The 13,327-nt window shown below is 32.3% G+C and overlaps 1 protein-coding gene across 10 annotated transcripts in view; it reads left to right on the forward strand.

Moving 5' to 3' along the window:
* Positions 1 to 2,603: 2,603 nt before the first annotated feature.
* The window catches only part of LOC128179583 (peripheral plasma membrane protein CASK-like), an 81,454-nt gene continuing 70,730 nt past the window's right edge, over positions 2,604 to 13,327 (forward strand). For 3 of the 10 annotated variants that reach the window (XM_052847028.1, XM_052847031.1, XM_052847030.1), the window contains exons 1-2: positions 2,604 to 2,723; positions 6,021 to 6,095. In XM_052847028.1, coding sequence (XP_052702988.1) covers positions 6,037 to 6,095 — 59 coding nt within the window. In that variant the 5' untranslated portion in view covers positions 2,604 to 2,723; positions 6,021 to 6,036. Of the gene's footprint in view, positions 2,724 to 6,020; positions 6,096 to 10,860; positions 12,225 to 13,327 lie in introns of those variants that run through there. The other 7 variants (XM_052847025.1, XM_052847026.1, XM_052847033.1 and 4 more) reach the window with 7 other exon arrangements.

Consider the following 13,327-nt stretch of genomic DNA (forward strand, 5'->3'; position numbering starts at 1 on the left):
TAATGTCTTTCTTTTTATAGAATGGATCTTCGTATTTTTGTCAAAGTCTATTTGAAAACGAACCAGTTTCAATTAACAAATATTTTGAGTGATGACCCACTGTACATTGGAAATACCGGTACATGTAAATTATCAATTGAATTATTTTTGTAAGAACTTGTTTCCAATCCTTTTGTGTAATTTACACAATAGAATATGTTCAAATCAATCAATTATTTTCTCACTCCTTTCACTTCTCCGAAAATAAATCTTTTCTTGTCTAATTTGAAAAAACAATAACGAAATGAAATAGGTTAGGTGCGTTCGTTACAAGATCGCATTTAATAACACTAATAAACAAAACATGTAATTATGCAGTACAATGTACAGGGCGGGCAGTGAGGGTTACTATCAACTCCTAACAATCTTGTAACGAACGTCGCAATGACCAAAATAACACATGAAAAACTATTTATACTACGCGTCAAGTCACTCGTGCGTGACGAAACTACTAAGAATAGAATAAAGATTTCCGTCATGCCGTAAAAAATAAACGTTAAGAAATTCATTGTTTTAGGAAAAAGTTAAGTATGTAATCTCTGGTCCAAAGTCACATATATCCTTTACACTTACTGTTTTGTTGCATTCGTGGATCAGTGATTATACCAGACCTAAAATTATCATATTTTATATTATATTATATATGACGTTATAGAACTATGCTTGAAAAATTTCTAGCAATAACCACTGTACATATTAAGTGTTCCTTTTTTCACTTTTCAAAGAATCTGTTGTTTGTTGGATTGTTATTCCCAAGGGTATTCTTTTGCATAATTTTTATAACCATATAACTGGAGACTGTTTGATAAAACAGTTTCAAAACGGACGATGCCTGGTCTCATGTAAGTTTTATTTCGAAGAAATTTCAAATCAACCAAAGAAATATGAGAATTTTAGTGACATCATTATTAAGAGAAAAGTAGTTTTTCTCCGATCTTTTATGTGGAAAATTATCAAATGATTTTACTTTTATATGAACCACAATTTACAAATTTTGACCAAATATTGTTTAGTTTATACGAATTCTAAATGATATCGGATATTCTGGGACACCCTGTATATCAAATATTACATTTAAGCCATTTATAGTATTGATATAATTTAATCTCTTAGAACCATTATAACAAGACCTTGGACTTTCGGTTGGACGAAGCTATCTATTTCCTGCGTCAAAACAAGTTAAAAATGACGCGGTTTCAAGCGAAATATGCACCATTTGCGTATAGTCTTGGCTCAAAAGCCAGACAAATCTTGTTGATTTCAGTGAGCAATGGCTGAGTGGCCAGCAATGAAATAGACAGGCCTACATCACATTACTGTTTGACACAACTATATACCCAAAGTCCAAGCTCTTGTTAAAATGGTTCTATATGATATACATAGATAGATATGATAGACATATACAAGCGGAAAGAACATCCCTGTTTTAAATATATAAAAAAGAAAAGATAATTCATCATGCAAAAAAGTTCCAAAAGAAAACCGATCAACAGTCATGGAAAAAACGCTAAAACCAATTCTTTTTCATTTTTTGTCCTTGGCAATGGTCCCTGTTTGATTAAACATATTAATTATATTTTAGCGGTTAATTATTTGTCGAGAAAGTTTCGTATTAAAAATTACGTTTTGGGCGATTTTCTTCTCCTTTTTTTCGGGGGGGGGGTGTATGTTGGTGTTAATATAATTCTTAAAAGTCACGACATTAAGTGCCAATCCATGCACAATCGTATTCCACCTCATATTTTTCAGTATATGTATTCAATTGCATGAATCAATGTATGTATAAAAAGAATCGGACAAGAAGAAAACGGAGAAGTAACGGACGGCAATACAAGTGTGACCCTAGCCAGTTATGTAAAGTGTTGTTAACATTTTATCTTGTTCTTTGTTTGTTTTTTTTAAGGGAAATTTTGTTAGAAACATTTTGACCCAATTAATACCACACATATTGACATCACCATTGTCGTAAAAGCTACCATCCTTATACCAATTAAATGGACACGCAAAGTACATGGGGTGTGGCAACAGCTGATCGAACTAACCTAGGTTGGCAGGGTGGTCAAAAAAATTAACTAAATCATGTTCCAGTTGGGGGGGGGGGGGGGTCAACAAGGGACACCAATGGCGGGGGGGGGGGGGGGAATAGAAGTTCATCATGAAGATAAATAATAAGAGAGAATTGAATTGTGAAGTTTTACTATTCTATCTTTATAATAGTGTAAGGAAATTCATTATCAATGAAAAATTGGTTATCAGATTTATACAACTACAAGGAAACCACAGATGGGTTATCATATTTTCTGTTGGTGGTGTTCTTAGAATTGTTCTGACAGGAAGGTTCGAGAGTAAATTTATGTTCCGTCTAGCGCACCTTAACTTTATTAATATGATAAAACGTTTTGTAATAGACATTTTTAATTATTTCTATTGAAATATATTTGTAGTGCTGTAGATTTTTGTATCATTTTTATTTTTCGTTTGGTTACATTCAAATTTTCTGAGTGATAAAATTAGAAAAACAGAAACCGGTTAAACGAATCGTTTAACGATCAAATTGTCTAAATTTGAAATGTCAACAGAGGTTTTTGAAAAAGTTTAATTAGGCTAGTACCGTGTTTTATGGTAAGACCAAGACCAATCATGCAATATTAAGCAATGGCAATATAAAGAACGGTCCGATTGAGGTAATTACGATTTGTATTGGCTATTTATCACTGTTTAAACCAAAAGTGGCAAAAAGTTTAATGTTGGAGTTTGACCCAATTTGTCAGCATGTTAATGATGTTGCTTATCTCTTTTTCCAGTAATATTACTAACTATTCAGAAATATAGGATATCGTTTTATTAAACATACTCTGATGACCTTTATTCTTGGAAGTCTGTAGATAAAATGTAAACAAATACTGTTATCTTTTTACACGCCTATTTTAATCACGACCGAATTTTCTCTTGTTTTTTTACGTAAAAATGTTTGAACTTTGGTTATTATTATGATAACTACTTTAAAAAAAACCCAATCTTATTGGTTTTTTTCATTGATTTTACTTTATTTGTATATACACATTACAATATTGGAATCTAATGTTCTCCACGACTACATGTAAATGATTTGACAATGAATATTGATAATGGCATTTAACATTAATGATAGTCTCTGTGTGTCATTGAGTAACAAATAAAAATCAAACCAAACTATTAAGTAACAAGATACATTACAATGATAGACAACATAAACTACCAGTGATACAATCAAAGTCCTGCTGATCATGAATGCTCAAGGCATGACTAGGGAAAGAACATATGATAAACATCACTCTATTCAACTCCTTTAAGACAATATATAAGCAATGTTGTGGAGATGTTTATCTTAGTTTGATAACTATTTTGTTTGCTTTGAATTATTTGGGATACATGTATTACCTTCATTTGGCCTAAAAAAAAAATTGTGTGTTAAGGGTAACCCGATCTAACCTAGAATAATGCCCAGATCCTACCATTTTTAGATGTATGTTTTTATCCGATTGTGAATTTTATATTATTTCTATTAAAAAATCTGTTTTTAAATATGACACAAACAAACATTCTTAGGATTCATGCAGAAAAATTTATGATAAAATAAAAAAAATCCCTACCTACCTAACCTTATGTTTTCATCAGTGTTACCCTAAACACACAACTTTTTTTTATAGGCCTTAACCCTTATGGGCAGACCTACATGTACATTATGTACCATATCCAAACATGACATTATTTAATCAGAGAAAAAAACCCCATATCAATTAATGGATAATCCACAACAATTTTACACAGTGATTTTTCATAAGCCAATTTAGGTTTAAACTTTGACCCATCCTCTTGCAAACATAATGATTTTTCCCCAATTGAGTCTCTACCCCCATATTTTTAGGCCCCTGCCTTGATCTCCTATAAAAACACCCAAACACCCTAAGAGAATTGTTTATGATTTAAAAGAGTAAAGGAGAAGAACTCTGAAAAACTAATACAATTTTTAAAAAAAGATTTTAAAAATAATCAATTTAATTTAGAATGATGCCAGTTTTCCCTATTTTCCAAACCAAGATGATTTTTCCCAATTCACAATCCAAAAGCTCCTTTTTATGAACAGAGAAAAATGTTAATGCCGGTAGAGTTATCTGTGGTAAAATTTCTTCACAGTTAAAGCAATTAATCTTATATTGAGTAATGTGTACTGACTTTTCCGACCAACAGATGCTCTTGGACTTTGTAATGTTTGTCATTTAAAGAGATAAAGCTTAAAGCATATGTAATTCTGAATCATCTTTTCCCACTCATCACCTGATGTTTCAGAGTGTTTATCCAGAAAATGAAAAGAGATATATATGTACATGTATAAGCTTATTCAACCTGACATAAATAAATATTATGCCACAGAACTTTTGTATTTATATCTGAAATTCTTGATATTACTTCATAACTACTGGTATATAAATTTTTGATAATGTTGGGAAAACATATTCAAACTCCATAAACATGTTATTAAAATGCAATACCGGTATATATCTGCTAATATTTTGATACTGTATACAGGGTTTATTTCACCCTGTGTTTTATTTTTGCCCTTTTTCACTTGCAAATTACTGCGCGCTCGTCTTGAATTCGCTTAGCCAAAGTTGTGTTTAAAGAGAGATAATTTGAGATATATGAATTTGCTTAGTCCTCAATTCGCCAGCTGACAAAAAGGAGCAAAAATAAATTGGGGACGAATATTTCCCTGTATACAGTTTGTTCTAATAACAAAGTGTTTAAATGTAGACAGTTATGCATAAATTGAATACTCTGAGACTTCTTAATCTTGACTCTACTTAAAAATGAACGAGACCTTTGGACCAAAAAGTTCTTTAGTCTTTCATCAATCTCTCTAGATATGTACAGGGCTAGTAACAACAAAATGTGTTGCGTATCGGGGACTATTATCAGTCACCTGTTGCACCATAGAACAAAAATATCAATGAAGACCGAGTTATTTGGGGTTATTCATCAGATAGGATAGTGAGCGAGGTCAATAAAACAGCTATATTGCTGATTGATTTTTATCACACTCTGCAATATGTGAATTGAACTTTTAGACATTACAGTTTAGTGTTGTGTGTAACATTTAAAAAAAACCCACTAAATGTTAATAGGCAGGCCGAAAGTCAGAATCTTTATAGCCATGCAGGGCTAAACTCAGTTTCAAGGTATCCTCGCATTTCTCGGTACATTTTGCTTAATTATTTGATATCTATAAATACTTCTGTGTTCAAACAAAGTTAAAAAAATCCCAAGATTTCTTCCTTGAAACGCACCCTACAGCTTGTCAGGTGAAAATGTGAGGGAAACGTAACCTGGGACAGAATATAGGAAAGATGAGATTGGAAGTGGTTTTATAAAATGCTTTTCCTTTTGCATTCAATACACATTTGAGCAGTATAAAAATTCTCTTCCTGATTTGTCTTTTCTAAGTACTGATACTTGTACTTTTGTATGGAAAGTAGTCTTGTTTCAGTCAGAATAATTTATTCGTAAGCATGTACGCACTTATTGTTCCTCGTTGAATGTGTTACATTATGTAAAACACGGCAATCACATGGTGTATTTCTCTCTGGGCTGGTGATACAGGTACCGGGTAATTATTACCCCCAGTGGTTTGTTATTTCTCTCGCTAATCAATAATTTTCCACACTAGAAATAAAATAATAGAAGGAGTGGGTTACAAACCTAGGAGTATTATAAATGTTATGTTTTGTATTTGTCAGTGGGAAAAGTTGATTTCAATTTAAATCCATTTTCGTTTTTTGTCTTAATATGTTGGTTTTTATTTTGTTTACAATGAACTTGGAGCTGAAAAAAATCTGTCCATGCAAAAATTCAACACTTGATTTCTGCATACAAAAATTTATTAACATATATTAAATTACTTTTAAATGCAGCCTTAATTGTTGTTGTTTTTTTTTGTGTAGATTCCAGTGATCCAAGATGTCGGATGAAGAAGTGCTATTTGATGATGTTTATGACATCTGGGAGACCATTGGCAAGTAAGTTAAGGAGAGTTGCCACACACTCTGTCTGTGTGTTTGTCCATCCAACTGTTGTAGAAGTTTAACATCTGTTTAGATGTATCTCTCCCCTCCACTTCTGTATGCTAAGCAGGTCATGTACCTTAAATTAATTATATTAAATTTTAGCAATCATCAAAATTTACAGCACATACTGTGCTAGATCTTGTCTGCTATAATTTCGAATTGCTGTTGCCTGATTCAGAAACCCAATACTTTATGATTGTAACATAAACATATTTAAAATTGTATCCAAAGTCTCCTCTTCAGTATGTAATAGAAAACACTTTCAAACACTTTTTCAACAATGTTGCTAGTATTCATCAGTCATGTTTATTAGAGATATAGCAAAGTGATAACTTATGGTTATGATTATGTGGATTATCTAAAGAATTTAATTAAGTACTCTGAATTTTTGTGTGCTAAAAAAATTAAAAAATATTGCTAAATATTAATATAATTAATTTAAGGTACATGACATGCATACATTTAGAGCATGTGCATGATGTGTAAGACTCATGATGTGTAAAATGTATTTGCTACCGTTCTTTATGATCCACTCTGCTCTTGTAGAGGAGTTGAGTGGATCGTAAACCCTTGGCTAGCGAAGATGCCATTCTTTATATAAGGTGATTTTTTGTCAAATCTTATTTTTACAAGATTTGGCCCTAGCTGTTTTCAGTTTGCCCCGAAAGAGTTGTGTACATGAAGAAAGTGAACTATATTGAATTAGCCCTGTATTAATTTTGTCCATTAATTGTGTCCCAAGTTTCTTTTTATATACTTTTATTTTACTTTTCAATTATCACAAATATCATGGTACCCAAACTGTTTTCATTCACTAAAATGATTTCTGTTTTAGAACACCCATTTATCTTGTTGTGTTCAAGTTCATTGCTTATAAATAGGAAGTCTACATGGATTTTGCATTGGAAACAACTTGAAAGTACCTGGATAGTCATGCTTATAAATGAATTGTGGAAGATTTCATAAGAAATTCTGAATTAACTCAATAAAAATTCCCGTTATAAATCCCTAAAAAAAATGTGTTTTAATTTAGATAAAATACGGGATATATCAATGAAGAAATCCTTACATAGATTTTGTTGTTCTTTTCCGATAGGCATGCATATATATTTTTAAAATAGTCAAAAAGTGACAGAAAGGAGACCCTGGGTTATTATGGCAGAATGCAGCACATGTTAAATGGGAGCATTAAAATGAATGTGTATGAGGGTTGTCCCAAAATAGCGTAGGTCATGTGGTGTTATTCGAAGGCAAAGGAAGATGATATTTGTGCCACAAAGGGTTCAAGAAATTTGCATTAATTTTAAATAATGTTTTAAAATCAAATATTGTTTGAGATGAAATTAGTGAGAAATGAAAGCATGTTAGATCAGAAATTCGACATGTGGCGCAATGTCAAAAACAAAAAGTTAAAATCAACATAATGAAATGAAAATTGCGAGGAAAAGTACTTTTTGAATGAAAAAAATCAAATAAAACATATGTTGATATTTGATAATAATTCTATTATTTACTCAGAAAATGTTTTGGCTATAACAAAACTTTTAGATATATTATAGCGCGTTTTGTGACAAGTTGAAAAGTTAACTCGTAATAAAATGATGATGTCAGCATTTAAGGCGGCGCAGCAGTAACTGATACAATTTTGTAAAGACCATGAAAAAAGTCCTAAGCGACTTTGGAAGAAAATGAAATTAACAAAATCATTTAGAATTGCGTTTTGTGAATAAGTAGTTAAACAACATTGAAAATATTTGAACAAGTATGATGACAATAAGTGAAAAAAAGAAATCCTGAACATATCAATGGATGTTAAAATTTAGAACAACACATTTCTGTTAGAGGGACGTTAAACAACAGGTAATACAGGGCAAGTTTGGAGCCGACAGATCGTTTGTACTTAAAAAAAAAAAAAAAATAAAAAAAAAATTTGAAATATATGTTGAATGTGCACTCAGGGTACATATTCAAAGGTAATATTTTTTTCTAAGACATTTTCGGAAATAAAACTTAAATGTTATCGTAAACGATGTGGAGGGTTTAGCAACAACATAAAACTGGAATTTTTCGACATTGCACATTGCGCCGCCTGACAAAACTTGTTGTTACTAATATTTCATTTTTTCTCAAGAAATATATAAAGTACAGATTTGAATTTTTCAGTAATGTTTGCCAAAGGGTCATTGAAGAAAACATAGAAGTCTAATGAATTTGCAGTGAACAAATTATAAATTATGTGTCCTGTCTACATTATTTTGGGACAACCCTCGTACAGTACTGTAGAAACATTAAAATTTAAATTTGTGGGGGTCAATTTTCTTGGTTTGTGGGTTTTTTGCTTATTCATGGGGATGTATTTTCATGAATGAGTCGGTTTTTAGTTTCAGTTAAAAAGATCTATAACTCTCTCTAAATTTGATTTGAGGACATACATTAATGGGGGAGTGCTACCCACGAATATATGTACCACAAAAATCAAGCCACCATGAATTTGAATGAATCCACAGTAATACATGTAGTTTTTAAAATTTTAATCCTATAGTTGTCTAGAAAAATATTATTACTTATGACTGACTACAAAAATATATCGGGTTGATCAATTTCATAGACGGGGAGGCTTCACCATATTTATCTCACCAGACGGACATAGAGATATAGCCGGCAGTCACGTGCCATGTTTAAACTAATGAAAGTGTGACATTTCAGTCTGAGGGAAAAGAAATATATATTAACTGCCATTTTTTCTAATAACCAGGTCCATCCTATCGGATACATAGATGCCAGACATGTAAAAGTTACCTCCCTTATTTATTACACTCACAAAAAATATATGACCCCTGGAGTTGACCAATTAAGCCCTCTATCCCCACTATACTAGTTATATACTTAAATAGCCTTTGCTTGAAAATGGCTCATTTTCTTCATTATTTGTGAAATCCATATATCACCAATATTCAATTAGCAGATGCTTATCAGTGATATTATATGGTGGAACCGAGAAAATGGCAGAGTATTGATAATTCAGATTATAATGATGATACACAATCAGGATGGAGTTCCACGGGTTTTTTTTCCCCTAATATTTCTGGCTAACCAGGATGATTTAAATGAAAAATGCATTGCTGCCATTTCTCAATAGAAAAAAGAAAAAGGAAAAATTAAGATAAATTTCCCACACATATACCGGGTATTCAGGTGCATTAAAGCTGCAGACAAGATTGAAATGTGATAGAAGCAGGAAAATGTATAAGGAGAATGTGTCCCAGAAAAATTCACTTATTAAAAAAAGAAGATTTTTTTTATGCTATACATGTTTTAATGGCCTCTACATAAGGAAGCAGTATTGAAATGTGTATGAATCAAATTATATGTCCTTTCTTAAGTAACCAAGTTTGCATGTTGATTACCATAATTTGCCGAATATAATATGCACTAGTGTACAATAGGCACCTCTCTTTTTGGGCCCCAAAATTAGACCCCTTTACAGGGGTTGTAAAGGGGTTTAATTATTTGACCCAAATATTAAAAGATTGCCAACAATACTCCCCCAGTAAAGAACTACCCCTTTTCTTCGTTTATGTCAGTATAATGTCCCAAGAATCCTTGTCACATGACTTTACACCCCTCCCTTCCAAACCTACCCCTTTCCACTGCTAACACCATCAGAGATACCAAACCATCAGGTTAGACAATTGCTGCAGGTCTGTCTGAGATTCTGAGATGCAATTACAGTGTTGCATTCGTAATACTCTGAACCAAGTTTGAAGTTAATGATAGATACTACTGCAGTGGATATCTGGAAACTTTGCAAGTAATCTATTTATTGCTGCATACTAGTGGGTTTTTTCTGTGTGAATTGAATAAAAATGACAACTTTAGTACTTGTTTGCAGATATTAATTGTTGCAGATATTTGGCCTCATTGAGCCATTTGCAAATTAAAAAAAAGGTTTTGAAAACTTATTAGCACTATAGGTTTAGTAGCATGCTGTGATGATTTCTAGTTTCAAACATGTTTTAGAGAAGCTGGATGGTCAACAAACTAACTATAAGATCTGTGTTAAATTTTTAAGATATGATTTGTTTAGCTATAAACTATTATTTAGTAAAATAAAATCTATTTATTTCGCCTTTTGAATTTTTGGATTTTATTATATTTTTATTAGAGCTTTTCTTTTAAAGGAGATCATTACAGTCTAAAACAAGGCCACAAACATTGAGCCCTCTTAAATCTGGTTTTCTGATATATGCCAAAAAATAGAGGTGCAATAATGCTTCATATTTTTGTGTTCCATTTTGATTATCTCTCAAGCAAGATAAATTCAATACCTGCTGAGATATTGTGTGTGTCCTTAAATAAAAAATGTCTTAAAATGTGATAAAGTGACAATTTGCCACAAGTGTCTCACAGGGTTGTAAAGAGAAGCACATGTACATACTCATAATTTTAAAAATGTTATAAAGGGTTAAAAAAAAAAGGGATTGGAGATCTGTATTTGCTCACTCTCAACAAGATTAGCCAGGTTGAATGAGTTCATTAGTGAAGGAATGGTGCAGTAATCACAGAATAAGAGGGAGAGGGAGAGAAAGAGATGGGTATATTACGGGAAGATGTGGTCCTTGGCCAACATCAACATTACAAATAACTGATATTGATAAACTTATGGCGTGTGTCTCAATCAAAGGAAGCCCCCTGCAAGTCGATCTGACTTTGTAAAACTAACTGATCATTGATGCTGAAGACTCTCTTATTGGGCGATCACAGATAATGATTGCTAATCTGTAATCCTATGATCTTGATTCCATGCAATGGATATAGGTATTCATAATTAATTACTTCTGCCTTGTTCGTATCTATGCTACATTGCATGTCCTCTATCATACAGCTATCAGCCGCAAAATCTGTATTTAAAAAGTGTTCGTCTTCAAAAACCTGTGGAGTGAGAAAGAGAGAAAAGGGAAAAAAATTAAAGAAGCCTGCCTAAAGATACCGGTAGTTGAATGCCTTCTCCATAAAATAGATTACAAGCTTTGTTCTTGTTGGTCATTATGGCTGAGTGTCTCATGTTAAGTCCAGAAAGCTCATGCTGATCGAGAAGGAGGAGAGAAAAAAAGCCTGATGTGGATAGGTATCTGTTGGATTTGAGTGGTAAAGCTATAAGATGGCCAACCATTTCTACCATATTTGTGACTATACAGTTCATGCTGAATTGGATTAATTATCAACTGTTAACTGTGGTAGAAAAAAGATCACATTTCTCAACAGTTTGTAAATTAAGAAGTGCAGCATGATGTTGAGCCAATTTAAAAGAGTGCTGTAGAAACGGTTCACTAGTGAAAGAATTTGGTCAGTGAAAAAATATCCTGGAGAAGTTGATTTAAAAATTAGTGAAAGTTGTAACATGCTGTTGAGATATATAGACATTACTTGATTGAAAAACTTACCATTATCAAAAGACTCAGGAGGGATATTGATTTAGCTCGTAGAGGCACGTACATTATTCCCTCATTATCTACACTGCTGGAGAAAATTGTCATAGTTCAATTATTTCATAAATATTTGATCACTGTTCCTTTATTTTTTTTCTTTTCAATGAAAAGGTTGTATGTATGTATATATATATATGTATTCCTTGTGAAGGAATGGCTTTCTGGAGAGACATCGATCATCACAGAATGAGATCCAGCAGGGAAAAACACCATTACATGCACTGCTTGGTGCAAATTAATTCATCAAAAAGTGCCCAAATATCGCCTTCTTAATGGAAATTTTTACCAGATTGTGGGGGAACTGATTCCTAGTACTTTTAGTGAAAGTGGTGGTGATATTTATTTTTTTTTTGGTCGGCTCTGAGGAAATACAAAAATATAAGCACACCGAAAACATATGGACTTGGTGGACCATATAAGTTTTTCAATTTGAATTTGTTGACATTAGTGATTTACTGTGTGTGAAGTGAATTTTTATGAAAGTTCGAAGACCAGGGATAATGGTACTGGATTGGTTCTCAAACCTGCCCAGTCTTCAATTTATTTCCCCACCCCCCTGTAGCTGTTCGGAGCACTTGCATTACTCCCTCGGGTAAGTTCTGATCAGTATTTCACTTTTAAAAAGCTAGTCTAACAGTTCATGTACTGCCTTGGCTGGCTGGGAGAAAACGTCAATGAGAAATTAAACTTCTTTATTACTGGTTATATTTTATTCGATCAATTGCAGTTGAATGATATTTGTTTAGGAAGTAGGATTTTTCTTGTTAGTAGGATCACAAGAATACAAAGGTTTATCATAGCCACAGTACACACAAGACTTTGAAGATAATTTGTATTCATTGGGTTTTTAAAAAGCATTGTACATTGTAAAACAGCAAATATTGTGAAGAATCATTTTAGTGTGCAGTGAATGCACGTTAACTTGCAATGAAAGAATCTGGATCTTTTGTAAGGGGGTGTGAAGAAATGGTGCCGTTGTTGGGACTATATTTACCCTCTCCATGCAGCTCTCTCATCTCCTATGTAAACAGGCGGTAGTGATATGAGTCTGAATCTCTCTAGAGCCGTCCATATGTTATTATTATGGTTTTTTTTTTGTATTTTCTGTGTTCTGTTTGTATAAGGGAGAAGAAATCATTCCAATCAGACACTCTTAGTGTGACTAATCCTCAGTCAGATAAAGAAAACAGTGTTGTAAGGGAGAGTAGGATGTAAGATAAAAAAACAAAGAAGGAATTTCATGTACTTCTAAGACTTTGAATCAATAAGTAACAAATGTCTGTGAAAGTTCTGACAGACAGTCATGGGTATACCAATCTAATAAAGTCTCAATATTTTGATTTTATTACCGTTCAGTAATAAGAATTGCACAGTTATAGAAATTGGTCAAGATGAATTGATTCATTGATTTCTTTAGAATTTTTTTGATGTAAACAATTATTACCTCTGAATGGTTTGGGTAATATAGATATATATGCTCTTTATACGACAATTATTGGGGAAATGAAGTTGAATTTGAGTGTACTTTTATACTTATATTCAGTGGAAGGCATTGTCATTGTTGTAGTAAATACAATGGATTTAAATAATATGGTCTTTTCTTTCAACTAATCAGCAAAACAGTTGCAGAAAATATTTTAACTATTTGAAAGACTTACTTTTCCTTTCCTTTTTATATTACAATTTTTGTTCACA

This window comes from Crassostrea angulata, chromosome 4, assembly GCF_025612915.1.
Source record: "Crassostrea angulata isolate pt1a10 chromosome 4, ASM2561291v2, whole genome shotgun sequence".
NCBI lineage: Eukaryota > Metazoa > Mollusca > Bivalvia > Ostreida > Ostreidae > Magallana > Magallana angulata.